Here is a 25,857-nt window from a genome sequence, read left to right on the forward strand (position 1 = left end):
TGGGGCTGTGAACCTTGAGCTCACCTCAAACTGCTGCTCCTTTCAGGGCACTTCCAGGCAAACACTGAGGTTTGAATCCCGGGATTTAAGGGCTTCCCTGTTAATGCCGTCATGGTTCTTCTCTGTGACAGCAGAGTGCCTGGAACCCACAGTGCAAAGGTGGAGGTGGGAGTGCAAAGGGCAGCGATGCTCCTGTGCGCAGATCCTTCTGTGTGTCCCCATCAAATTAAATGTGCCCTTGGCACAGCTTTCTTTCAGCATCCTGAGCTGTCCAACTTGATAAAAGTGACTTTGTTCAATATAAATTAAGAGTCCCCCTTTGTATCTGTCTGACCCAAAGCATTGCAGGTCCACAGGAGTGTTTCCATTTGCACGACACCCAAAGGAATCAGTTCAATCCTATTTTTCCCATATGTTTTTTGCTCTGCTTTAACTCTGGATCCTCAGAAAACCTTCCCTTCCACAGGATTTGGTTTACAACTGTGTTTAAAAAAATAAATCAATGGCAATTTCTTTTACTTTCTGTTTGCTACAGGAAGGTTTATTTTCTTTATGTGTTTGGATTTTTTTTCCACTTTCTACTCTGGACTATTCAGTGCTGCTGGATGCTTCAGCAGTGGTGTGAAGTTCAGTCTCTGTTCTGTGCTTTGATGGTGAACACAATATCAAGCCTGAAACCTGTGATGAAAAGGTAACCAGTTATTAAATTATCTTCACCTTCCCTGCTGGTTTAAGATCCACCAGAACAGACAACCCCTTCAGGTATAATTTTTTTTTTTAAGCTCATTAGACCGAAACTCAACCACTTCAGCCCTGTGAGTAACAGCATTTGCTAATCCGTGGTATTCTGCCATTTCTTACATCAGGAAGTGCCCCGCTGTGCTATAACCATCCAGAGACCGAGCACTGCCAGGATTTTGTGAAATCTCTTACTTTGGGTCAGCGCTCTGCTGGTGGCGATTTTTTTTTTTTTAATTTTTTTTTTTGGTGCGGCAACTCTGGTGTCCCTGAGCAGCAGCAGCAGCAGCATCCGAGTTAGGGGACGGCGAGGGGAACTTTTTATTCCGAATGGTACAGAGCGGTGCCTAAAAACCTCCGGGGAGCCGCACACGCCGGGTCGGGGGGAGCCGGGCCGGGGCCGGGGGTGTGAGCGGGGCCGGGGGGAGCCGTCCCGGGGCCGGGCGCTGCGGGGGCGCGGTGCCGGTGCCGCCGGGTCCCGGCCAATGGCTCCGCGCCGCGCACTCCCCGCCCCGCTCGCCCCATGAGCAGAAATAGCCCCGCCGCCGCCGGCAGCGGCTTTTCCGCGGGGAGCCAGCGGCAGCGGCGGAGCATCCCCGGGCGGAGCAGCCCCGGTCGGGCCGGCCCCGATGGCCCCGCGGCTTGCGGTGGCTGCGGGCGGGCGCTGAGCGGGACCCGCGGATGCCGGGCGGGGGCCGGGCGCTGCGGGCAGCGGGGGGCCGCCACCCGGGGCTCGCCGCGCCCCTCCGGCCCCCCAGGGCCGCGGGGAGCCCGGACATGGGAGTTCGGCTGCCCCGGGGCGTGTTGGTACCTGCGGGAGGGCGCCCGGTGGAAATTCCCTTCTTCCCATGAGCAGCGCCTGCTCCCGGCGCTGGGCTCTCGCCATGGACACTATGAAAACCACCTACATCGTGCTGGAGCTCATCATCGCCGTGCTCTCCATCGCTGGCAACGTGCTGGTCTGCTGGGCTGTGGCCATCAACAGCACCTTGAAGAACGCCACCAACTATTTCCTGGTGTCGCTGGCCGTGGCTGATATCGCCGTGGGGTTGTTGGCCATCCCTTTCGCCATCACCATCAGCATTGGCTTCCAGGTGGATTTTCACAGCTGCCTCTTCTTCGCCTGTTTCGTGCTGGTGCTGACCCAAAGCTCCATTTTCAGCCTGCTGGCCGTGGCCATCGACAGGTACCTGGCTATCAAGATCCCACTGAGGTAAGCGATGGGAGTGGGAGCGAGCAGCCACATTCCCTGGCAACCCTGCTCTGATCTTCCTGCTCTTAACCTGCAGGAACTTCTAATCTCTCGTGCTGCCCCAAAAGTTTTGCTGCTCCCAGGTGATGAAAATAACAGAGGTTTGACACTCGCTGCAGGACTGGGATCAATATCCCACCTTTTGCTTCAAAATACACCTGGAAGTTCAGTTTCTTGAGGATGTTTGCCTTGGGAGGGTCAGCGGCCTCTCAGGGGGCCTGCAGTGATGTGAGGCTGTGTTTTGGATGGCTGTGGCTCATCTGTGTAGGTATTTATACAGCCCCTTTATCGTGGTGTCCAGGCATCTCCCAGGTAATTAAATAGAGGAGCGGCCACTCTTTCTCCTAATTCCTACTGTGAAAGAAGGGGGGAGCAGAAAGATTCACACGTCAGATTTTAGAGTTTTACGGTTCAGTCTCATCCAAGTGCAGCATCCAAGACATGAATTCGTTTCCTTCTAATTAATGAGAATTACAACGGGGAAAGCTGTCTGGAATAGAAGTTACAGGCGCCTCTCCAGTGGGCTGCTGCAGCAGCTTCCTTCAGCTGAAGTGCACCAAACCCCGGGCTTTGCATCGTGAACGACCTGAGTTTGTTCATCTCAGCCTCCCCCGTGTCTCGGTTGTCCTTCCCTGGGAATAAGACGCTGATGGAGCCCCCCGGGAGTCCAGGACAGCTGCAGGGACTGGCCGGGAGCAGAGGCTGTGGGGAGGCAGGGCAGATGTGGCGCAGGGACCTCAGCTGAACTCCGGAAAGCCGCAGCTTTCCTGGATTCTGCTCGTCCCCGGCATCTCCCGTGCACCAGCAATGAAGTCACCTTAAAATGACTTAAAAAGAGAAAAAACCCTTTCACCCTGTTCCGGCACCTTGCGTCTGAGACCTCCCATGGGTTGAGCAAATACTAATTAGTCATCAGGCAGAGGTGGAAAAGCGTGGCTCTGTGTCATCGGAGCGCGGCGCGTGGAAATTCCGGGGGATGTCGCGCAAGCGGCAGCGGACCTGCAGCAGAGCAGGGACAGGGACAGGTTGTTTCCAGCATCCCTGACCCTGTTTCTGACCCTCCCAGCCCCCCAGCCGGGCTCACAGACCCACCCTGGCTCCGGAAAAAGCTGTACTGTCTTTTCCACCCGTTCGTTCGGGGCTTTCTCGGGCTGGTGGGGCAGCAGCACAGCAGCAGTTACAGACGCAGTTCAGATTTTTAAATTTCAGTTCAATCACACCCCTGGCCACAAGCTGTCAGGCAATAACTCTCTTTTTGTACCACAGACACTTTCTGCAGCTGGGGAAACTGTGGTGAGGGGTTTCTGCTCTGCTGAGATCCGGAGGGAAGCAGAGGATCAGAAATGCTCTGAGGGATCGTTCCTGTGCTTGCAGAAGGGAAGTGACTTTGCCAACTGACAAAACAGCCAGCATTTCCTCTACTCTTTTTTTCCCCAATCCTGGTCTTGAGCAGGTTTGCTCGACTCTCCACCAGGGCAGTTCATCCCAGGGCAGTTTTTTCTCGCCTCGGGATTCTTTCCCAGCTTCGCTTTCCTCAACCCATCTCACGCCAAATCTTTTCTTCCATTTGCACAAACATCTTTATTCCTATGAGGGCTCTCGAGCTGGACACAAATGGAGACCAAGGAGTCCCATTCTAGGCTGGCTGAGGTGCGAAAGTTGGATTAAACTCCATCTTGGCTTTGAGACCTTATTGCAGTGCTCTCAGAGGGGACCAGCAAGTAAAAAACTCCTTCCAAAGGAGGGCGGTTGTCCCTGTGAGGAGCAGGACAATGGACAGGCCACTGCCTCGGTGACAGGAGATTTAGGGACTGATACTGAGAGGCTTTTTTTAGTTGTACAGCCAAGATCAAAAGGGGATAGAGGAGGTTATAAATCTACACAGGCAAAACCTTTCTCTACTGCACCAGGGTTTTCCCAGCAAGGTTTGGCTGGAGTTTTCTCTTCAGCATCGTTATTCCTGGGATGGTCCACAGGGCTGCTGGCAGGGACGGGGCAGGAACTTCTCCCACCACCCTCTCTGGGCAGGAGCACGTGCCATTTCTGGAAGCAGCGTTGTGCTGTGGGGACGGGAAGCTGATCATCAACTTCTAGGAATGGAGACTGTAGGAAAAGCTTTTCTCATTAAAACACCCATTCTGGAGGCCAGTGCAGAGGCTGATACCAGGCCGTGAAGTATTAAATGCTTAAGAAAATGATTTGTGCCCAGCCCTGTCCAGCAATTACCATAAATAATGTGGTTGTTGCAGAGCAGATGAGTGTCCTTGTCACATCCAGTGCTCCATCAGCTCCCTGCAGAAATCTCGGCAGGGACATTAAGGACTGGCTGTGCCACATTATTTAATGCCCTTTCAGAGCTGTTTGAGAGGCTGGGCAGGCCTGTGGGCTGGGGTGCACAGCAGAACTTTGCAATACAGCCAGGCTAATAATGGATTTCTCAGCTCTGTGGCTGAACCAAGAAATCCCATGGGGAAGAGGAAAATTGTTTCAGTGGAAGTGGAACAGCAATGTTGGGAGGTTTCAGTGAAGCAAAGTGATCCTGACCAACCTGGCAGATTTTGGGTTGTCCAACCCTCCCAAGGCATCTGCGCTGCTCTCTGAGATCAAGATCTCCTCACTGGGGGAGGTACTGACAACTTCTTATTTGGAGAAATGCAGAACAAAAATCTTCTTTTAAAAAACGGTGGTTTAGAACCCTCCCTCTTCTGGCTAAAAATATTTGCTGAGCTTGACCTGAAGCCATGAATTCTTTCTGTCCCTCGAAACTCGTATTTGGCTTGTTTGCTTTTGGTGAATTTACTGTTTGTGGAGAAGCCCCCACCCACGCTGCCCATTCTGTGCAGCTGCAGCTCCCAGCCCTTCCCTGGGTCCCTTCTCCCTTGGCCGTCACCAGGATGGAGCTCCTTGTCCTCAGACACTCTCCCCCTGCTCCTGCCTCTGCCACCCCTGTGTGCACATCCCTGTGCCCAGGGACACAGCTCCATGCCAGCTCTCCTCTGCCAGCCTCACCCCCCCAGCACTTCCTCCAAGCAGAATATCCAAGCCAGGGAATCCAGCATCTCTCAGCAGCAGCAAATCCATCCTGCAGAGAGCACTTGGCACAGAGGCTTTTGCTCTCTGGCTTCCTCCAGGGCTGGATTTCACCCCACAGTCCCGTAGCTGGGAGCCAAAGAAGATTTGTAGGTGGAATAAAACAGTTTCCTTTTATTTGCATTAACCCAAATCCTTTGGCACGGCGAAGAATTGTAGGTAGGGAAGGATGCCTGGAACAAACGTGTCAGGAATTAGGGAGGGAGAAGAGAATCTGTATTTAGAGAGCAAAAGGAGAGTGAAACACTGAGTAACAGCACACTGTGTGTGCCCCTGTGCACTGGTACCTCCTGCAGGACAGTGAATGTGGTGCTGCTGCCTGGCAAACATCCCAGCTGGGACCTGCCATGGGAAAATTCTCCCCTGTTCCCTGGGATTTGAGCTGACCTGCTGCTTGTCCTGGGTTTAGTTCTCTCCCATCTTCAACTTTCCCCCTTGCAGATGTGCAGGACTGATGTTCCAGGGAAGCTTTGCTATGAATTGGAACAGGGTCCCAGCCACATCCTCTCCCTTTTTGCACATCTTTGAGCCCTTGCTGCCCCTCGTGCGGCCAGAGGATCCTCCTATGGATTCACAATCAGTTAATGGGATCAGAATCTGTTAATGGTGCTGCCCTGATCTGCCTCTGCCCCTGCCAGGCTCCCACAGGAGCTGCCCTCGTGCCCTTGCCTCATTTCCTTTCGTCCTTGCTCTGCCCTTCATTGGAAGCCCCGGGCGTGTTCTGCTGCTCCCGTGTGGCTCCAATGCTGTGCCCACTCCCTGAGCATCCTGATTCCTGCTTCCAGAGCCTCCCCATCCCTCAGGATGCTCTGCCTGCCCTTGGTTATCACCGAGTTAGAAACTGCAAGTGCCACAACCCCAGCAAGGGGAGGAAGGCTGGGGTGTTCGCTTGAGCAACGGAGCTGTCACATTTTTAGGGAAGTTTGTGTCAGCCAAGCTGGGCCCAGGGGACGTGGGAGGCTCTCACAGGGCTGCCACTCGCTCCAGCCTTCGGATGCAGCCAAAACACAACAACAAAATCAGGAATAATCACATGTGCCCTCATGGCAATAAAACAGAGAGGGGAAATCACAGCTATTTTTAGTTGTTGAGCAGCCTGGTTTCCTTAAAATGCATGTCCCAGATTTTTATATCTTTCCTGCATCTCCGAGGCCACTTCCCTCCCAGAAAAACAAAAGTCCTGACAGGAAAAGGAATTGGGACCTCTGCCCCAGCACAGCTCCTGCAGAAGCTGAGGGACAGCAGGGACACCAGGGAGCATCAGGGATGACAGGGTTGGTTCCAGGCTGTTGGCTGAGGGCACTGGTCTCCAGGCTGAGTCAGAATCCAGACCTTTGGATTTAGGTTTTTATTCTCTTTTGACCAGCTCAATCTGTAAAAATGCAGGTTAATTTTAAGATTTTTTTTATAAAGCAACTTTTGAAATCCAACAGAATTCTGCCCCAGAAGATCTTTTGACCTCTCCCTGCAAAAAGCTACACGAAACCGAAATGTCTAGGAAGTTTTGCAATCCAAAGAGAAGATTAACTCCTAATCCAATGGATGACATCAGACCTGGGCATGAGCCACAAATTACCTGGGAGTGCATCGGTGGCGCTGTCCCTGTGTGTGTGTCGCTGCTCCTACACCCTTCAGTGCCATGTGGGCACTGGTGTCACTGGGACCAGAGCTGCTGGACCCACTGGGGACAAGGGACAGAGCACAGTCCCTGCAGGAGCTGTGGGAGCACCTCTTGGCCATGTCCCCCCTCCCCACTGCTCAAACCTTCCCTGGCATTGCGCTGGCACAGGGCTGGGAGCTCTGTCCAACCTGGAAGTGCCCAGGCAGGCAGGAGAGGAGGGGATGAGCTCCTGGAGCTGCTGGGACAGGCTGGGATGGGGCACAGGCGGGCTCGGTGCTGACCCTGCCACATCCCCCAGCCCCGGGGCGAGGCTGCTCAGGGCTCTGCAGTGAGGGCAGTGAGCTGTAGCTTGGTGGGGCTGGTGGGTGGAAGGGCAGAGGTTTGGAAACTTTGGGAAGGCGGTTGCACTCCGTTCATGGCAGAAAGAGGGATCGGGCTGAGATCTGCCGTCCCCCACCCTGATCTGCTATCGGAGGGAGCAGGGCACTGGGAGGGGCACGGGATCGCACCCGAGCAGCTGCCTCTGAATCCCAGCCGCTATCTCACCTCTGCCAGGCACCTTTAACTCAGCCCCCGGCGCTGCACGGCCGGGCCTGACCCTCGGGAAGGTTCGGAACGACAAAAATTCCCAGCCCCAGGCCCCCGCAGGCTGATAACGCCGGGCTGCAGAGCCCCGGGGGAGGGAGGTGCTGAGGTCCTAAATGGGGGAGAACTTAAATAGCCCTTAAATAGGGGAGAACTGCGGGGTTGTGCTCTAGGGCTCAGAAACACAAAGCACCAGTATCCCACCGATCCCACACCAGTCTCACACCAGTCTCACACGCTTTCCACCCCAGTGTCCCACTCTCCTGCAGGCACAGGGCCGTTTTGGGGCAGGTGCTGATGTCTGGGTGTGGGGGGATGCCGGAGTGTGGGAGCAGCGTGCAGGGAGAGGGGCTGAGCTCATTTCCTTCCTGTGCTCCGGGGCTCTGTTGATCTCTGCCCCAGCCCGAGCTGGCCCCGCTCACAGCCCCGGTGTCTGAGTTCAGTTTTCAGTCACTTTTTCTCACCCTGCCGAGCGGGCGAGCACCGACACCGAGATCTCACACGCAAATCCCCCGGGGCTGCTGCGGGAGGCGTGAGAGGCGCTCACACCTCGCCAGCCCCGGCAGGGCTCAACAAGTGCGGGGCTGCGAGCCCCCCGCAGCATCCTCAGCTACGGCTTCCCGTGCGAATCCCCCGGCTTCCCCAGCCCCGTGCCGTTTGTGGGGTTTATACCTTTCCCGTGTTCCTGCTTCCCACATTGCTGCACACCCGCGGCTGTCCCCTGTCCCCAGGCCGTGCGGGGACAGTGAGGCAGGAGCCGGGGGCTGCCTCTCTCTGTCCCCACCCCGGGGAGGGTTTAAGCGCATGGATAAGAATATCTCGGACAGGGTTTCGATAGCCCCGGCTCCCGGCTGGGGACACGGGGACCCAGGGGAGGGGACGTTCCCTTCCACCCCAAGGGCGTCCCCAGGGCTGGGTGTGCCCTGCTCGGGTTTCTGCTGCTCCTGCCTCCCGAGCCGCGAGCTCACCTGAGCCGGGGCTGGCGGGTGGCAGGGTGGCACTGTGGCACTGTGACAGTGTGACAGTCCCCGCCCAGCGGAAGGCCGGGAGTGCTGCTGCTGTCCCCGCGCACAATGGGGACAGATGCGGGAGGAAGTGATTTGTCTGCCCGGGGCAGGGACACTCGCAGATGTCCCGCTTCCCCAGCTGATAGCGTTGCCACTGATCACATCTCTGGCCGCTAACTCCTTCCTGCTTAAACAGCGCAGCTTTTTCTTTTTCTTCATTTTCTTTTTTTCTTTTTCTTTTTCTTTTTCTTTTTCTTTTTCTTTTTCTTTTTCTTTTTCTTTTTCTTTTTCTTTTTCTTTTTCTTTTTCTTTTTCTTTTTCTTTTTCTTTTTCTTTTTTCTTTCTTCCCCACCCCTCCTCTCTAAGGTGCAATTTATGATTCATTTAAAATGTCCTGCCAGGATGTTTCAGCTGCTGTGTGATCTCCACTCCGTGGCTGTGCATGCAGCACAGAGGCAGCAAAGATGCTTATTTTGTTATAGCTAAAAAAAAAAAAAAAAAAAGAAAAGAAAAAAGAGCAAGATGCAAAGTACAGCTGAGAGGAGGTGACAAGGACACAATGCTTGGCAGCCGAGCTGCTCTCACCCCTTGTGAATGGAGGTGTCTGTGTATTTCCCTTCACACTTTAAATAGAAATGTCGAATTGGCGCTGGTTGTTTGTACCAGAGCACCTGCCTGGGCCGAGTTCTGCAAACTCCAGTGGCTCCTCTCCCTGCATCCAGCAGCCTGGGCATGGGGCAGAGTGGGAAGGGAGCTGGGGAGCACAAGGCATGTGTGAGTTTGGAGTTTAAGCTCTGAAATTGTTCATCGGAGGCTGATCCTGCTCTGGGGGCAGTGGGAGAACCCAAACTCCAGGAGCCGTCTCTGCTGTGGCATAAGGACACGACGGACAGGGCAGGGGCTGTGTGGCACCACAAGGCTTGGATGTGTCCCTCCTTCTGGGCTGCTTGGGGACAGGCAGGAGTCTCCTGTCCCTGCTCTCTGAGATAAATGATGCGGCAATAACAGCCCCAAATTCCAGAGTGTTTCCTCCAGGCTGCTCCTGCCCCAAGCCCATCACCCCAAAAGCTGAATTTCTCCTGCTGTGCTTTCCTTGTTTGACAGAGCTCAGGGGCAGCAGGGGCTGGTGGGCAGATGCCAGGGACGTGCAGGACATGACTCAGTTCCTGCCTTTGGGAGCCAAACTCCTGAGAGGCCGGGCTGGCAGCGTGTCCTGCTCTGTGCCAGCTGTGCTCAGCACCAGCCTGGGCCACTTGGCTCCTTCCCAGCGCCAGGAAATGGCAGCAGAAATGCAAAAAAGCCCTCAACCCCAACCATCCTACCGACACACAGAGCCAGAATTCCTAACAGAACTCGCTCTCTTGTGTTTGCTGTGGTGCTCTCCAAGGAAAACTCTGGGTTTTGGAGGGACCACAGGGGATGCCTGATGTGGGAAGGCCACCAGGAACAGGGGACACCTCGTCCAGCCCCAGTGGAGCCTGGCTGGAGCCTTTGTGGCCCCTGTGAGTGAGGGGACAGTGGGGACAGCTCAGGGACACTCTGCCAAAGCTGAGCTCTCCTCAGGGCACTTGTCCCCCTGCAGTGCCCGTGGCTCTGGTGGCCATCCATCAGCAGCTCCATCCATCAGCACAGGAACCTGACTCACCCCTCGATGGCACCGGGGCTCCCTCGTGTCCATGGGGAGGGCACAGGGTGGGAGCTGGGGTAATTAAACCTTTCATGCTGATTGCACCAGTAAAGAGACTTTTCCTGGCTGTGTAAAAGGAACCAATGCATTGCCAGGTTATTTAATTCCACTAAATCATTTTTAAATATTCAGCTGTTATTTACATTAAGGCAACATTTGATGCCTCCGGGCGGAAGCACAGAGGTGATTCAATATTTGTTATACATTAGTTGAGCAGACTTAGGTGAGTAAATTTACTTTAATAGGTTTTTTTTCCCTAATAATATTAAGCCTAAAAGAGAATGAAGGAGGGGTTTGCTGGAGAATTCTGAGCTGTGAAAATCTGTTGGTTCCTCACTGTCTGACCCTGTTTTATAGAGCTTAGGGAAGAGCTTGTGAGACTCCTCATACCTGGATCTGGTGGCATTAATTAAATTTCTTTTTTTAAGCATGTGCTTTACTTGTGTTGACTTAAGGCAGAGTCCCACCAAATAGATGTATTAGGGTAATAAAACGGTAATTAATGAACAATTCTAGGACATCAGGCTATTCTGGATTTCACCTTGGGCTCTTCTGGCCGGCCACAGCAATGGCCATCATCAGCACCTGCCATCAGCTGGGTGGAGAGATGGTGGGAGGACTTTGCAATGCAAATTCTGGGGAAATGAAGAGCTAATCTCAGCAGGGCAGTTGTTCCCTGTGAAAAACCATCTCCACCTCTTCCCTGGGCCTCCAGCCCTCCCCAGTGCTCAGCTCTGGCTCTTGCAGACTGGGAGCCCAGAATGTTTTTGCATCTTCTCTCAGAAGATGCAGAAATTCACGTGCCACGGTCCCGGCTGCAGCTCCGCTGGGAGCGCTGGGAAGAGCGGCAGCTCTAAAATAAACAGGCCACCAGTACAGACACTGAGCACCAAGTGGCTTTCTTGACTAAACTTGTAAACCTCCAAGCCAAGCCTTATCTTAGCAGAAGAGTTCAGAAGAGCAGATGGAAGAATTATTATTCTTATTTGGGGCCAAATGTTTCCAGCGAGAGGCAGCACCGAATGTCACCAGCCTGGGACCTCAGCATGGCCATGGCAGCTCCTCCTGCTCCTGAGCACACAAACCCCTCCACTCCTTCAGTTTCTGCTTCTAACCAATGGGCCCTTTGGCATTTTCCAGTCTCATCACGGCAGTTTTTGGGATGGAACACCTGGAGAGATCCTCTGAGCAGGGCAAGCATGAGCCACAGAGCTGCAGTTTTGCCTTTCCACTGCAGAGCGGAGGGAGAGCAGCAGCTCCTGGTGCCTCTGCAGCGCTGACTGAGCTCGGCCAGGGCTGTAGCTCAAGACAGACTTTGCCAAGAGATTGGGTTTCTGTCAACTTGCTCAAATCTCAATGATTTCAGGTCCCACAAGCCTAGACCAGCTCCAGCTTCTGAAAACTTCATGTGGGGTGTCAAAGCAACAGGCTTGGCCTCACTGATGCCCTATTTGAGAGCTTCTCATCTTCTCAAGTATTGAAACTTATTAATAATGAGAGAAAAATGCAGGAGAAGCCCCTCAGTGGCTGGATCTACCCTTCAGACACCACCCCATGGACTGTGTCCACAATTCAGCAGCACATAAACATGGCTGCTGCTCCTGCATCCTCCCAGCCAGCCCAGCTCATGCCTGAAGAAGGAGCTGAGGGCTCCCCCAGCCCCTCTTTGACCCCCGGTTGGTGCTGGCAGACCCCCCCCTGCCCTTGCAGGAGGAGCAGGAGGCTCAGCTCACACGGAGGCAGTGCAGTGATTCACAGGCACAGCTGCAGTTCTGTGGGAATAAAACCCTCCCCTGCCTCACGGGCCGGAAGAAAATCAGAACAAACGTTCTTAGGAAAGGAGGAGCAGGGCGGCCAAGCCAGAGTAAACAAGCACTGAGAGAAGGGTGTGGGAAGGAGGGGACGTGGGGCAGGCAGCAGACTCTGACTGGCTGTGGAGAGGACAGGAATGGGTTTCTCATGTTGTCTTCTGGCACTCGCTGGTTCTTCCTACCTCCAGAGAGGGATCCCACTGTTGCTTTGATTTTGGCATCTGCTCTGGTTGCACCCAAACCAGACTTTTGATTTTTGCTGCTTCAGGTTCCAGCTCTGCTCTCTCTGTGTCTCTGAGCAGCTGAGGGCTGGAGGGGCTGTGAAGGGACTCAGTGGGATGAGGAAGGTGTGGGGCAGCACCAGGCTCAGCACTGCACCAACTTGTCCCTGGGCCACAGCAGAGCTTCCTCATAACCCATGTGGGATTGCAAGGCAGAACTGGGCACCAGCATGGCCCCAGCTGGACGGGGTCAGCCCAGGAACTGGCCCAGCAGCTGCCCCGGCGTGCCCAGCAGTGGCTGCTCAGAGCCAGAGAGCATCAGGCACGGGGAGCCTCCCCGTCCTTGCCCTGCTGGCAGTTGGTGGTTTAAGATCACACAGTGATAAAGCCTTTTTTAAGACTCCAAGTCCTTTCCCTCCCCTTGCAGGGGGTTTGTGGGCTGGGGCAGTGGCTGGCGCCTCTCAGGAATAGTAAATGAGTCACCCCCCAAATCACCGTGTGTGGGTGGGTGCAGAGCACAGGTGAGAGTTTTTGCCCCTCGGGTGATCAGAGAGGTGAGGCCCCCTCGTGGGTTGGGCTTTTGTCTCGTTAACCAAAACACTGAAGCCTTGAACTGCAGGGAAGTCACCAGGGCTGGTTTATGTAACGTTCACTGCGGTTTTGTCCCCGGGGCTGCAGGTACAACAGCCTGGTGACCGGCAAGCGGGCGAGGGGACTCATCGCCGTGCTGTGGCTCCTGTCCTTTGGGATTGGACTGACGCCCCTGATGGGCTGGAACAAAGCCATGAGTGGCTGTCCCAACGCCACCAACGAGACAGGGACGGAGCCCCACGGCTGCTTCATCTCGTGCCTCTTTGAGAACGTGGTGACCATGAGCTACATGGTCTACTTCAACTTCTTCGGCTGCGTGCTGCTCCCGCTCGTCATCATGCTGGGGATCTACATCAAGATCTTCATGGTGGCCTGCAAGCAGCTGCACCAGATCGAGCTGATGGGCAACTCCAGGACCACCCTGCAGAAGGAGGTGCACGCAGCCAAGTCTCTGGCCATCATCGTGGGGCTTTTTGCCTTCTGCTGGCTGCCCCTGCACATCCTGAACTGCATCACGCACTTCCACGAGGACTTCTCCAGATCCAAGCCCGAGTGGGTGATGTACGTGGCCATCATCCTCTCCCACGCCAACTCCGTCATCAACCCCATCATCTACGCCTACAGGATCCGGGATTTCCGCTGCACCTTCCGCAAGATCCTCTCCAAGATCCTCTGCAAGGCCGACGACTTCCCCAAGTGCCCCTCAGAGCACAACCAGCACCTGACTGTCATCAACATCAGCTCCCCCGCGGCCTCGGTGACCGTATGACCCCCCCGCTGCCCCCGGGGCTCCAGCCCGGCCCTGGCACTGCCCCTCCCGGTCTGAGCCGTCCCACAGTGCTCAGAGATGACCACTATGCACTCGTGCAGCTCTGTTTTTATTTTTATTTTTGTAATTAACTCGTAGAGGAGTGACCTGAGCGGGGACACTGAGTGCAGCTCGTAGCCCCAGGGGGTGTGAGAGCTGTGATCCTGCCCTGTTTCCTTTCCAGGTGTTTCCTTTCCAGGTTGGACACTGACTGGGGAAGACTCACCTGCTGGGGGGGTGTTTCCCCAATTGTGCTGCTCATGTCAAGTCATAGGATCTTTATTTTAATTATTATTATTATTATTATTTTTTAATATTTTGGTTCATTTAGGAGTAATAATTTTGTGTCTGTTTTTTGAGTTGTTCTCCAAGTCCATACTTGACAGCACTTTGGTAATACCCTAATTATTCCATCAATTGTTTGATGCAGCTTGTATTCTCTGATGGGAAAAAGTCTTACTTAGCCCAGTTGCTGGTGTGAAACTGAATCTGTGTTCCAGGCACTGAGGGGAGGGACTGTGTGGATGGGAAAAGCAGGTCAGAACTGGCCAGCCCAGCATGGAAACCCCAATTACTGAAAGATTTGAGAAAACACTTGACCAGGGTTTTAGAGAAGAGGTTTAATTGCTTTTAAATCACTTCGGTCCACAGGACTGTGCAGCCCCAGTGCTTCAGGTTTGCCCCCAGATCTGTTTCCAGCTCCCAAAATGCAGGAGGCAGAAGTGTCCCAATGGCCTTGGCTTGTCTGAACCAGGGCCACCAAGGCCACGGTCACTCTGCCTTGGGGGCATGAGCTCTAGAATTAGGTTTTTGCTCCCAGGTCAAAACTTGCCAGCCTTGCAGAGCTTCCACAAGGGCAGGTTTTAGCTGTGAGAGGTGGGTGCTGCAGCTCACCTGATTCCTAAAGCTTGGTCTGGCTGGGCCTGCAGCCCTGTAACCCCCAGAAGCTGTGAATGCTTTTTTTCTCCCCCTCAATTTTTATATTTTATCCTTGAAAAATTGTACTTGAATAACACAGAAATCAACTCTACATTTTTTAAAATACTGTTGCCCTAAAAGGGGGTACCAGACCCCAAGAGTTTAATTTCTCTGGCATATGTAATGACAAATAAGGTGTAAAATCAAATGGAAAACTGAACAAATCTTGTTCCTGCAGCATCTCCTCTGCCAGCTGGCAAAAGCTGCAGACAGCAGCTGCAGGAGTGACTCTGGGCCCACCATGCACAGGGAATGGTCCCCTGGGAGTGCTGGGCTTCCCTGCCGTTGGAGCAGCTCAGCCCCAAACCTGGGTGCAATCACCACAGAGCTCTGAATGGGCTTGCACGTGTTTCTGCAATGTCCAGATTTAGCTCCAGCTCAGACACGGGCAATTCCAGCCCGAGCCTGAGCAGTTCAAGTCACTGTCCCAAGTGCTTCTCCTTTAACAGCCCCATTCAGCTTTGCTGCATCTGCCGTGCTCAGGGGCCAGCTGACACTGGGGCCACCTCCTGCCATTTGGGCTCTCCCCTCCCTTCATTCCTTCCCTCCTGTGTTATCTTTGGCCCTGCTCCTCCTGTTAATCACGGCTGGAAACAAGCAGGGTTTCACCTGCAGCTCTGGCAGCGTTGCCAAGTGGTTGCAAGCCACATTTATCCTCACAACAAAGGATGGAATCTCTCCCTGTGGCTGCCTGAAACCGACCCAAACTCTCTCACAGCAGCAACAGAGTGAAACTCCCAGTGCTGTAACACCAAGAGAGAAGGTCCCAGAACATTTGTCCTCATGTGAGAGCTTCCAGTGCAGCTCAGCATCCACCACTGCTCCCTCCCCATGCCTCTTATGAGCCAGAATTCCTGCAGAAGGATGTGGAGCATCCTTAGCCGTGCTTTTGGGCTGGCAGGCATTAACTCTGGCCCAGGTCATGGTCACTGGGCACAGGAAGTGCCTTTGTGGATCTGAGCCAAAGACATTTCAAGGCAAAACAAAAAGAGGACACCTCCCTTGCCCCCCTCAATAAAAAGCTCTGAAGGTTTCTATAAAACTGTGAAGCAAAAACAGCAGAGGAACTTTGTGTAGCGAGTGCAGCTGTGGCCATGCAGCTGTCAGTGCTCTGTTGTACATGGATGGATGTGTTCTCCTCACGTTGCTCAGATTTTGTATTTGCAGTGACTGTTATTTACATACAAAAAGCTCCATTTACCACCCACACCCCCTGGCTCAGCCTGTGCCCTGTTATTTCTCGTGGTTGATGAGTTCACAGGTGCAGCAGGAGAGGCCACCTGCCCTGAGGGAGGACAGAGCACGGGCAGGGAATCACAGCTGGAAGGAGCTGGGTCCCAGGGGAGCAGCCAGGGGTGGTCAGTGTGTCTGAAAGGGTTTGATTTAGAGCACAGCAACCACGCTGATGCTTCCAAAGATCCTGTTCCAGTGGAAGCACAGAGCTGCCACCAGTCTCAGGGTGCTGAGGGGTCCCTGGCCTAGTCCCTGGATCAGGTTTGCCACTGAAAAATCAGAAATTACTCTGAGCTGCCACCTGCAAAGAGCCACAGCGGCTCTTTAACCTGTGGGTCACTGAGACCTGCAGGACTGTTTGCATCCTCACATCACAATTATTACAGATTAGTTCAAACACCTTCAGAAATCCCCAAACCAGCAGAAATAAGAGAAACTGAAGTCAAGACAGGCCTATTTAATTAATTAATCAGTGCCAGGCTGCTAATTAATGTCACACTTGGCTGCAGCACAGGAAGAAATCCACCAGCCACAATGAGCATTTGACAGCCCCGTAGATATTAAAAATGCCAGCTACACAGCCAGGGAGTGATCCAAATCCTTCATCCTTCATCCTCTTCCTCAGCCAGGAGGATGTTTGTGAGCTGCTCCTCAGACACAGCCAGCTCCTGGCAGGCTCCCATGGCCTGGCTGAGGTAGACAGCCAGGATGTGTTTGCACTGCAAAGTGAACAGCAGGAGCAAGGCTGGAATGTCAGGCTCTGTCTGCACCAGGAACCCATCCTGGCCAAGGTTTGGTGAAGTGCTCAGCCCTCCCAGGTTCCCTCCTGGCACAGGTGGTGCTCAGTGTCCCCAGTTCTGTCACCAGGACAGTGCCATGCAGGGATTGGCACACAGATCCTGGCTCCTGGCACCCTGCCCACCACCCTGCACCCCAAACCCCAAACCCGGGGCTCTCAGAGCCCAGTGACACCTTGGGTCAGGCTCAGCCTGTGTGACCAACTCCACATTTGCGTTAGTTTGGGAATTTCGGGTTCAAGGAGCAGAGCCTTGTCCCCATGGCAGCCCCAGGCTGAGGCAGGGAACTCACCAGAAGGCTCTCACTCTTCTGCAACACTGAAAACCCAAAGGCAGGGCACGTGCAGAAGTGGCAGGAGCTGTAGCAGGTGTAGAGTTTGCCTGAGCTCCCAAGGACCTGAAACAGAGGTAGGTGAGGAGTCAGAGGCAGGATTCACTTGAGTTTCTCTGACCCAGCAGTGAGGGGGAGATGTCACAGCACAGAAGTGTCCCCAAACACTGCAGAGACCCACCTAAGCTTGAAGCTCCTCAGGTTTCTCATGGATTCTACAGGCTTCTCCCTCTGCAGCTGAGGGTGTCCTGTATCTGTGCCTGCAGCAGATCCCAGCCCCAGGGACTTGTCTGCTCCTAAGGAACCAGGAAAAGCAGTGGCACCACTCCCTGAGCTCCCACTGCGTGCCAGCCCCTCCTGTGAGCTCCCTCCCAGCACTGGCAGAGGTGGAAATGGCAAAAAGACTCTTGTCACACAGAGCCCAGGTGTGAAGCCAGAGCCACCACGGGCCTGGGGACAGGAGAGCAGCTCTGAGCAGGGAGGCCTCCCCTTTCCCAACCACTGAAGGCTGTTCTGCTCTCAAAACCAGCTGCAGCTACTGGAATCCAGATCTGCCTGAATAAACAAAGCTGAAGTCTCCAGAGAAGCCTCCCTGCTCCATCTCTGCTTTGGGAACAGCACTGCCTGCTTTTCCCACATGCTGTTCCCTGCAAGGCTGGTCCTGAGGCACCAGGGACACCAAACAGGTGAGGGAAGCATTTTTTTTTTTCCAGCATGGAGCAATCTGTGAGCTGCTGGAGCTGACTGCAGGATGTAGGAAAGCCAGCCTATGGATTATTATTTCTCTTTTGGTCTCTTCAAGACTGGAAAATAGTTTTTAAGAAACTACTTCAAGGGCCCATCCCATGGGAAGGGAAGGATCTGCAGGAGCAGAACACACTTGCACAGGGCCCAGGGCTCTGAGGGCACATCACAGCCCTCTCCCACCCCAGGCTTTGGACTCTGGCTGGGTTTGTGGCACACACACCCCTAAATCCAAAGACAAACACAAAAAGTGAGAAGGCAGTGGAGCTCTGCAGAGTGCTGCTCCCCTCCAGGACACCCCCGGCATTCCGAGCCCCTCCAGAGGAACATTGTCCCTCACTGTCCAAAGCTGCTCTTCCAAGGAGAGCCTTCCCCTGTCCCCTGGAGCTCTCCCTGCACCCTCTGCCCACCAGGGAACATCCAGAAGTTCAGGCTCTCCCACAGAAGTGCCAATGCCTCAACGTCCCCCTCACTCCCAGCAGAGCCAGGACACAAAACTCACATTCCCATTTCAGGGTAAACCATTTTTTTTCTCAGTCTGGCCTTTACCCTGGGTCCTCCTTTTCCTGCAGGCCGAGTTTGTTTCACTTGTGATAAGTTTGTTTTCCAGTAGCCCCTTTGATTGTTTTTTCCAAGATGAAGTATTCTGATGGTGCCTTCCCCTCAGAAGTGTTTTCCTTTGGGGAGGGGGGCAAGCCACAGACAGACACTGCCACATTTGGGCTGAGCTCAGTGTTCCCCCATCCTGACCTAGATGGCAAGAACACAGCCTCTGCCTAATAAGGCAAAATCTAAAATCCAAAGAGTGGGAGAAAAAGGTGCCTCTGTTCCTGGCCAGCTGCAGCCCAGCCTGGGGTGCTCCCCTGGCCCTGGGGTGACATTTCCTTCTGCTGTCCTCATCCCTGGGTCTCAGTGAGGAAAAATCCCCCTGAGGTGTCCCTGCCAGGGTGTTGGGGCACAGGAGGGTCAGCTGAGGCAGCAGCACATGGACAGACAGACAGACAGGCAGCACCACAGCCTGTGCCAGGGCCTGCTGCTCAAAGCCTACACCATGGGGAATCTGCCACACAGTTCTAGGAAATGAATGAAAAAAGACATAATAAAAAAGAAGAACCCAATGGAAGTGCAGGATGGGAGCAGTGCAGGTGCCAGCTGGCAGGGCTGAGGCACTGCCCTGCTCCACTGCCACAGCTCAGCATTTCTGCCACTGGGGCAGAGCTAAAGGCTGCTCCAAATGCTGCCAGCTCCACACTCGGCCACATCCAGCACAGCTCCACCGTCAGCCAGACCCACCATCCCTGCCGCAGGGAGGATTTACCCTGACCCCAGCATGGCAGGAATCATCAGAGCTCTGCTGGGATGGTCTCAGCTCTGAGGCATCCAGGCCGTGGACACTCCATCAGTGCTATTCCTCCGTAGATCAGCAAGGGCATTAAGAGACAAATCACAGCTTTCATTTGGCTGAGGGCTCTTTCTTCTCCCATCTCAGCTCCTGAGGGCAAGGGCTGCCTACACCACAGGGCCTGTCAGAGCAGAGCCTTCCTCCCCTGAAGCAGGGCCTGAGATGTGCTGGGTGATAGGGAATTATCACCAGCTCAGATTTGGCTGTAATGACCCAAAGGAGTTTCACAACAGAACCAGCCTCATGGCCTCAAAGAGTTCTCCAGAGCCAGCTGCAAGTGGAAGCATCACCTCACATTCCAGCCCAACCACATCAGGGTGCAAATGGCAGGGCTGACTTTGTGGGGGAGAATTAAGAGGGATGACTGTGCAGTGTCCAGGCAGCCGTGGATGCCCCCCTCTCCAGGGGCACAGCCGGGTGGGGGGGGACATCTTCACACATTTCTACAGCACACAGGAATGAAGAACCAGTGGCTCCAGTGCAGGGGTTTGGTTTCTGTGACCCCAGATGTGTTCCTGTCACTGCTCCAGCCCCAGGGTAGACTCTGCTCTTTGTTTCTGCATCTCAGCCAGCTGGGATGAGGGAGAATTTCACAATGGCACCAACCTCACACCCCCAGAGAAAATATCTCTTCAGATTCCTCTGTTAATGAACTCATCAGCGTGGCCTTAATCAGCAATCAAGCCCCACTGAAGAGGAGTGCAGCTGGAGGCACACAGGAACCTCCATCCTGGAGGTTTGTCCTGCACTAACTCCCTGACCCTCCTGTCCAGGGCTTCCTTCTCCACAGGGAAACCAGAGGCAGGAGAGCAGTTCTGATGCTTGTTCCTTTTCAAGGAACATTATTAATATCAGCAGATTATTTATTGATGCCCAGCAAGGCTCTGCCTCAGCCTGCAGGGCCTGACAAAGCTCTGCAAGGAGAATGTGACCGTTCCCTGCCCAGTGGCATTTCCAGACAAGCAACAGTAAAAAAGGGAAAGCCTTTGAGCATTCAATTAATCAGCAAGGCAGCTGCTGTCTGAGGGTGCTGGAAGCTTCCTAGGCTTTACCAAACATCCACAGGCAAGCCCCCAGCTGGAATCCAAGGCTGTTCTTGAGCCCTGGTTATGATTCATGTCCCTCTGGAGGGGCCTGTGTCCCCTCCATGGCCCCAGAAGTGATAAAGGCTCCATGTGCAAGCTCTGAGCACATGAGAAGGGTTTTGGCCAACAGCCAGGCCTGACTTCACAGCCCTTTTCTCACCCTACAGGACCCCAGAGCACCTCCAGGGGAGGAGAAACGGTCCTTTGAAGAGGGGACACTTGGAAATTTTCCTCTTTGATGCTACAGCAGTGAGCAAAGACATTCCCCCTTCTCTGGTGTGTGAAAAGAACCAGCCCCAGCCCTGGACAGGCTGTGCTACCTGAGGGGGTTGGGAGTGCTGAGGAGAAGGAATTGGTGCTCCTTGACCAAAATCTTTTGGGCACAGGGTCCCAGTGCTCAGTCAGGGCACAGCAGTGTCCCTCTGAGTCCGGAAGCCATGGGCTGGATGCAGCTGGTCAGTGGCTCACAGCATGGATGGACTGTCCCAAAAGAGATGCCACCAGTGCTGGGGCACCAGAGAACAAGGAATTGTGCTCAGCACAGGAAGGTAAGAATGAAGAAGCAAAGGCTCCTCTTCTCAGCTCACCCCCACCCTGTGCTGTGATTGATCTCAGGGCTGAGGTGAGCTCTTCTCCCCAAAATGCCATTTCATGGGGATGTTTCTGTGGTTCAGAGCCTTGGCTACAGTGACCCAGAGTGAAACCCCAGGGTTTGGCCTTTATTGCTTCCTCCCAGGCAGCAGAGATCCCCTGCCAAGCACAGGTCATGAGGGGAGAGAAAAGCAGTGATGGCAGATAACAAGAGTTGTGTACAACTGGTCAAGAGGAAGAACTTCCTTTGCTGGAGAGGATGAGAGTTATAAAGCAAAATTAGAAATCCCTGGAAAACTTCCTCCTGACTGTGATGCCCACAAACACATAAATTGTCTCTGGCTGGCTGGGAGCCACAAAGAAAGTGGTTCTGAACTGTGCTGCTCTAATTCTAGTCTGTGGCTGCTGCTCTCCTGTGTCACTTCAGGAGTTTATAAACCACTGGTGTCCTCTCTGTGTTTATCCATGCTCTGCAGGTCAGGAAAACACTGTCTCAGATGCCAGCTGGAAACCATCAGAAAGCAAGAGCAAAGAGAAGCATGTACCTGGTACAGAGTCCTTCCACTGGGGGCCCTGACCCGGGTGACAGAACGCTGATCCACCAAATCCAGAGCTGGGACTGCAGATGGGCCAAAAATGAACTTCAGCCTGGAAGAGAACACGTCTCTAGTTAGTCACAGCACAAAGGGAGACCACCTGGCTCAGCCTCAGGGCACAGAGACAGCCCTGTGGAGCCCACAAGGTGCCCATTGCAAAAGTAAGACATTTTTCCTTGCTGCAGTAACTGTCCCATAAGCACAAAGGCACAAACGGGGATTTTAGTGGAGCACATGGAGCCAGACTTGCCAGTGCTCAGGGCAAAAGGGGCTCGTGTACAGCCAGGATGCACTGCCCTGGATTGATCAGCTGGTCCTGAATCCCACCTCCAGGCATGGACCACGCACTCCCTGGAGAAAGAGGAGTGCAAGGATGATCCACAGCTCCTGGAGAAACAGGAACTGGGGCTCCTTCCTCATCTCTTGGAAATCGGATAAACCCTGGGGAACGAGTGAGTCATTTTGTAGTGATCACATCTCCTCCATCACAGTCACAACTGAGGGATAAATTATCCTTCCCCTACCCACCAAACTGCATCAGGAGGAAGCTGGAGAACATCAGGGAATTACTCAAGACACTCCACTGCACATAGAGACACCAGATAGCATCAGTTTTACATCTGTGACCCAGCTACAAGCAGGGCTCAGAGACAGCCAAGATATTCCAGATAAACACCCAGGGGCAGCACGTGCCTGATGCCCCTCCACTCTCCCTAAAAACCCTTTTATCCCTTCAGGCAGGACACGTGAAGGGATGCACAGCATTTATGGATGAGGGAGTGCCTGGGATGGGGATCACTGCACACTCCAAAGGGAGATTTTATCTCCTGCTGGGTACAGGATAAGGTGTGTGTTAAATATGGACATCTGCACCTTCAGCCTGTTGTCCAGCCAGCTCATGGGCTTCAAAGTCACTCTAGCCCAGTAAATCCAGCTGCTCCGAGTGTTCCCAAAGAGTTCAGGGGCAACTCAGTTAACTTCACAGACCTTTCACCCACCGAGAAAAATCTGTGTAGTCTAGATTGGTTCCAAGGGTAAACAACAAGGAAATCAGCAGCGATGAACAGATAGCACCAAACACCAGCAGCAGACCAAGAGAAAAGGGAAAATTTCCAAGTCCAGGGAGGACAGAGCAAGGCAGAGCCCCAGCATGGCTGAGTCAAGCCCATTGATAAGCAGCCAAGCAGACAGACAGATTCCAGGAAGACCAAAACTTGCACAAACTGAAGGCAAGAAGGGCCGGCTCCATCTGAGGGCTGTGAGGAGGTGGGTGGGGAACGCCTAACGTAAGACATTCCTTCATGATTAGGTTTGGGACTATCAGGGGGCTGAGTTCAGGGAGTTTCAGGAACTCTTTTCAAATTTAGGGAATTCTTTTCTTGTGTATATAACTTGATCAGTTCAACAGGAAATGCCCACAGGAAATTCAAGGACTTTGGAGATTTGGAAGAGATTAGGAAATGAAATCAGAATACTTCTGAGCTGCTGGATGCAGGGAATTGATGGAAACCTGGCTGCAAAGATTTACCACCCAACTATTATTAAACTTAACAAGGGGATTTCTTTGCTCTTTTCTTTTCTTTTCTGAGGAGAAGGAAACAAAAGCTTTCAAACCTAATCCCGCCTTTCAAGGGTCACTGTGGTCCCAGGAGAGGGAGTCAGCACACCTTTCACAGGTGTTGTGTCAGATAACTTTCACACAAAGGCATTAAGGGTTCCTGGTGATCTCATCCCTGGCAGGCAGGAACACAAGGTTAGAGATGAATCTGAAAAGTCACTTTCCCTGTGACAGTCCTTTTCTACCCATTGGTGAGGGCTGAAGTTGTGAAACTTGGATCTCTTAGGTCACTGCTGGAATGACTAAAGTATTCACAAGGGTGACAAAGCTGACCTGAGACTGCCCCCAAACAGAAGAAAATCTCCAAGTTAACAATTCCCTTGTGCAGGGTGATGATAAGGACACTTCTCCCTCTCTATCACAGGTGCCCAGGACTCAAACAGCAGGAGTGAGCTCAGGGTGCTCACAGGGGCAGGAAGGAGAGGGATGAATCACCCTGGAGCACAACCCGTTCCCACAGAAAACCCCTTCCAGAACTGAGGCTGGACTCAGAGCTCAGGGTAAATATCCTGGGTTTAAATTAGAGCAACTCATCACAGCAGATGCAGTGATACAGAGATAATTTTGTGAATCTCTGGGGAAAAAACCCCTCCAGAACCTTCATTTGCACTACCACCAAAACCACCAGCATTTTTGTGTTTCAGCAGCACTTGGTCAGCAGGACTTGGGGCAGGAACTGGAGCTGAAGACACTCACCCCAGCAGCAGGTCATCAGGGACTGCAACAGAAAGAAAAGGAAACGTGATTTTGCAGAATTTCACATCACAGGGGGGTCACTGTCCTGCCAAGGTATGTCCAGAGCTCTCAACATCCTCTCTAGCCACCAAAAAATCAACAAGGAGCAGCAAAACGACCCATGATGGCAGTGCTAAGGTACTTACCAAGTACAACCACAGGAATTAATTTTAAAAAGAAATGCAGAAGCCCAAATGTACTTTCTTTTGTGACATCCTACTTTTAAAAGCACACAATAAAAGGCAGGAACATCTTACTCTGTCACTTTAAGAAGCTGGTTAAAAATATATATATATTATTTTCCCTAAAACTCTCCTGGCATGAGTTGAGAACTCTGGCATCACAACTTTAAAAATGTTGTTCTTTTCCCAGCCCAGTCTTGCAGGGCGCCACTGGTTTATGGCTTTTCATACAGCCCACTGAAACATTGTGTCTTCATTTATTGGAACTTCTCCTTAAGATGGAAAGTTACACTCGAGCAAAGCAGTGTTTGTTGTAGCTGACAGCCCAGGCTCTGCTTGTCCACCCTGATCTTTCTGTTATCACCCAGGGGACACAGTGTACTGCCTCCATATCCCACTGGAAGATCTGGACTTTTGACATGAAAATCCTTTTCTTCGGACAATTCAAAATACTCTTTATGACTTGCCCTGTTGGTTTGAATTTTCCAGCTTTATTTGAATTTAATTCTGTAAAAGGATGAATCATTTAGTCTCCACAGCTTTGTCTCAACGTGTGCTTTAGTACTACTCTGCCTCTTTAAGAAGGACATCTTTAAAGGGATGTGAACTTCTTTTTTTTGCTTAGTTTACAACAGGATTTATAAAGCTCTTTTAAAAGTCACATGTAGATTTTGGATCTCCTCTAACCTGACAGGAGCCATAGTGCAAGTGTGCCAAAAATCTGTCACTGGGGTCACTCTGACAGTTTAGACACGAAGTTTCTCCCCATTCCTCACTCCCACATAGTGCTCAAGACAGATTTATCTGAATTCTCATTTGTTTGGGTTTTGTGCAGTTAAAAATATCCCTTCAGCAGACACTTTCCTCGGGAAGAGCCATTCTGTGCAACTCATCCAGTAAACACAAACATTAATATTCTCTTAGCACGGATCCAGCAAAGGTAATTGTTCTTAACTAGCTGCTGGAATTGGCCAGGATTTCACTGCTGGCTTGCGCGGGGGAGTTGTTCCTCGCCCTGGGAACACCAGCACACCCCCTCTGCCGGTCAGTCAGGCAGCGGCTTTGGGGAATTTCCCTTTCCAACTCCAGTTTTGGGACTGGTGAGTCTGTAGAGCCAGCAGTGCAGAGGGCACAGCAGAATTCCTGCCCCGAGGCAATCATTTATCATCCCTCAAGTGTGACCACGGGCACCAGGAGCTCTAAGGAGCAGCATCACCCCTACGTCTCACATTCCAAAAAAAGAGTTCGAACTGGTGTGATTTTTGAATTTAACTTCGAGAAGGGGCTGCTCCTCGTTACCTGTGCTTCACAGCCGTCTGTTGTCACAGAAAAGGACAGAAAGGTGAAGGCCACCTCTGAGACAACAGGGTTGGTAAAAAAGGGGAGGCCAAGGACCCTCAGCACTCCCTTCACATACCCTGCGAGGTCTCCTGAAAAGCCTTTTTGATCTCCCTCAAGAGCTCTTCTGCCACTGCTGGCAAGGTGCTCCTGTCCATCCCACCGGCACGGGATCATCCCTGGAAACGAGACAGGAGACAGTGGGAAATCTTTCGGGTCACCACGGACACTGAGCATCGGGAGGAGTTATCTGGGCACTCCAATGCAACCCAGCACCCACGGAATGGCTTTAAAATGTTTTAAAAGCAACTTTTTAAAGGTTTGGTGGTTTTTTTAAACACGTTCTGGGAACACAGGCTTGCTCACAAACACACGGGTGTCTCTGCGATGCCCCCACGCAAGCACGGGCCCCGTGGAAGGCACCGGTCACTGCCCAGGGCAGAGGATGCTCCTCACGCCCGGGCGGCACTTCCTGGGCATCAGCTCCTGCCCGTTCCCCCGGGGCTTGGTGCAGCCTCCTGCCAGCCCTCCTCAGGTGTTTACACACAGGGATGAGCTGTTCCCTTTCTGCCCCCTCAGCCCCCTCAGCCCTTCCTGGGTGATGCTCCGGCCCCTTCCTCATCTTTGTCCCCGCCGCGTGTGCTGAGGGGCCCGGCACGGCCAGGGCGCTGCGGGCGCTGCTCACCAGGGCGGGCAGAGCGGCGGGCCCCGCTCCCGGTGCCGTTCCCGGTGCCGTTCCCGACGGGAGCACGGCCCGCTCCAGCTCCCGGTCCCGGTGTGACGTCACGACACCGCCCCGTGCCCGCGGTGACGTCA

General features: G+C 53.2%; 2 protein-coding genes across 2 annotated transcripts; one reads left to right on the forward strand and one right to left on the reverse strand.

Moving 5' to 3' along the window:
* Window positions 1-1,332: 1,332 nt before the first annotated feature.
* On the forward strand, window positions 1,333-14,734 carry ADORA2B (adenosine A2b receptor). Its single transcript, XM_066201753.1, has 2 exons — window positions 1,333-1,951; window positions 12,691-14,734. Exons 1-2 carry the CDS (start codon window positions 1,587-1,589, stop codon window positions 13,370-13,372), a joined length of 1,047 nt encoding a protein of 348 aa, XP_066057850.1. The 5' UTR covers window positions 1,333-1,586; the 3' UTR covers window positions 13,373-14,734.
* Window positions 14,735-16,064: 1,330 nt separating this feature from the next.
* On the reverse strand, window positions 16,065-25,841 carry ZSWIM7 (zinc finger SWIM-type containing 7). The gene is made up of 6 exons (XM_066201754.1): window positions 25,727-25,841; window positions 25,121-25,220; window positions 23,483-23,504; window positions 21,118-21,220; window positions 16,712-16,816; window positions 16,065-16,341 (listed from the first exon to the last, which is right to left on the reverse strand). Exons 2-6 carry the CDS (start codon window positions 25,197-25,199, stop codon window positions 16,225-16,227), a joined length of 426 nt encoding a protein of 141 aa, XP_066057851.1. The 5' UTR covers window positions 25,200-25,220; window positions 25,727-25,841; the 3' UTR covers window positions 16,065-16,224.
* Between the last annotated feature and the right edge of the window lie 16 nt (window positions 25,842-25,857).

The sequence above is a fragment of the Chamaea fasciata genome, unplaced genomic scaffold, assembly GCF_029207755.1.
Source record: "Chamaea fasciata isolate MVZ Bird 193981 ecotype frontalis unplaced genomic scaffold, bChaFas1.0.hap1 SCAF_21, whole genome shotgun sequence".
Classification (NCBI taxonomy): Eukaryota; Metazoa; Chordata; class Aves; order Passeriformes; family Sylviidae; genus Chamaea; species Chamaea fasciata.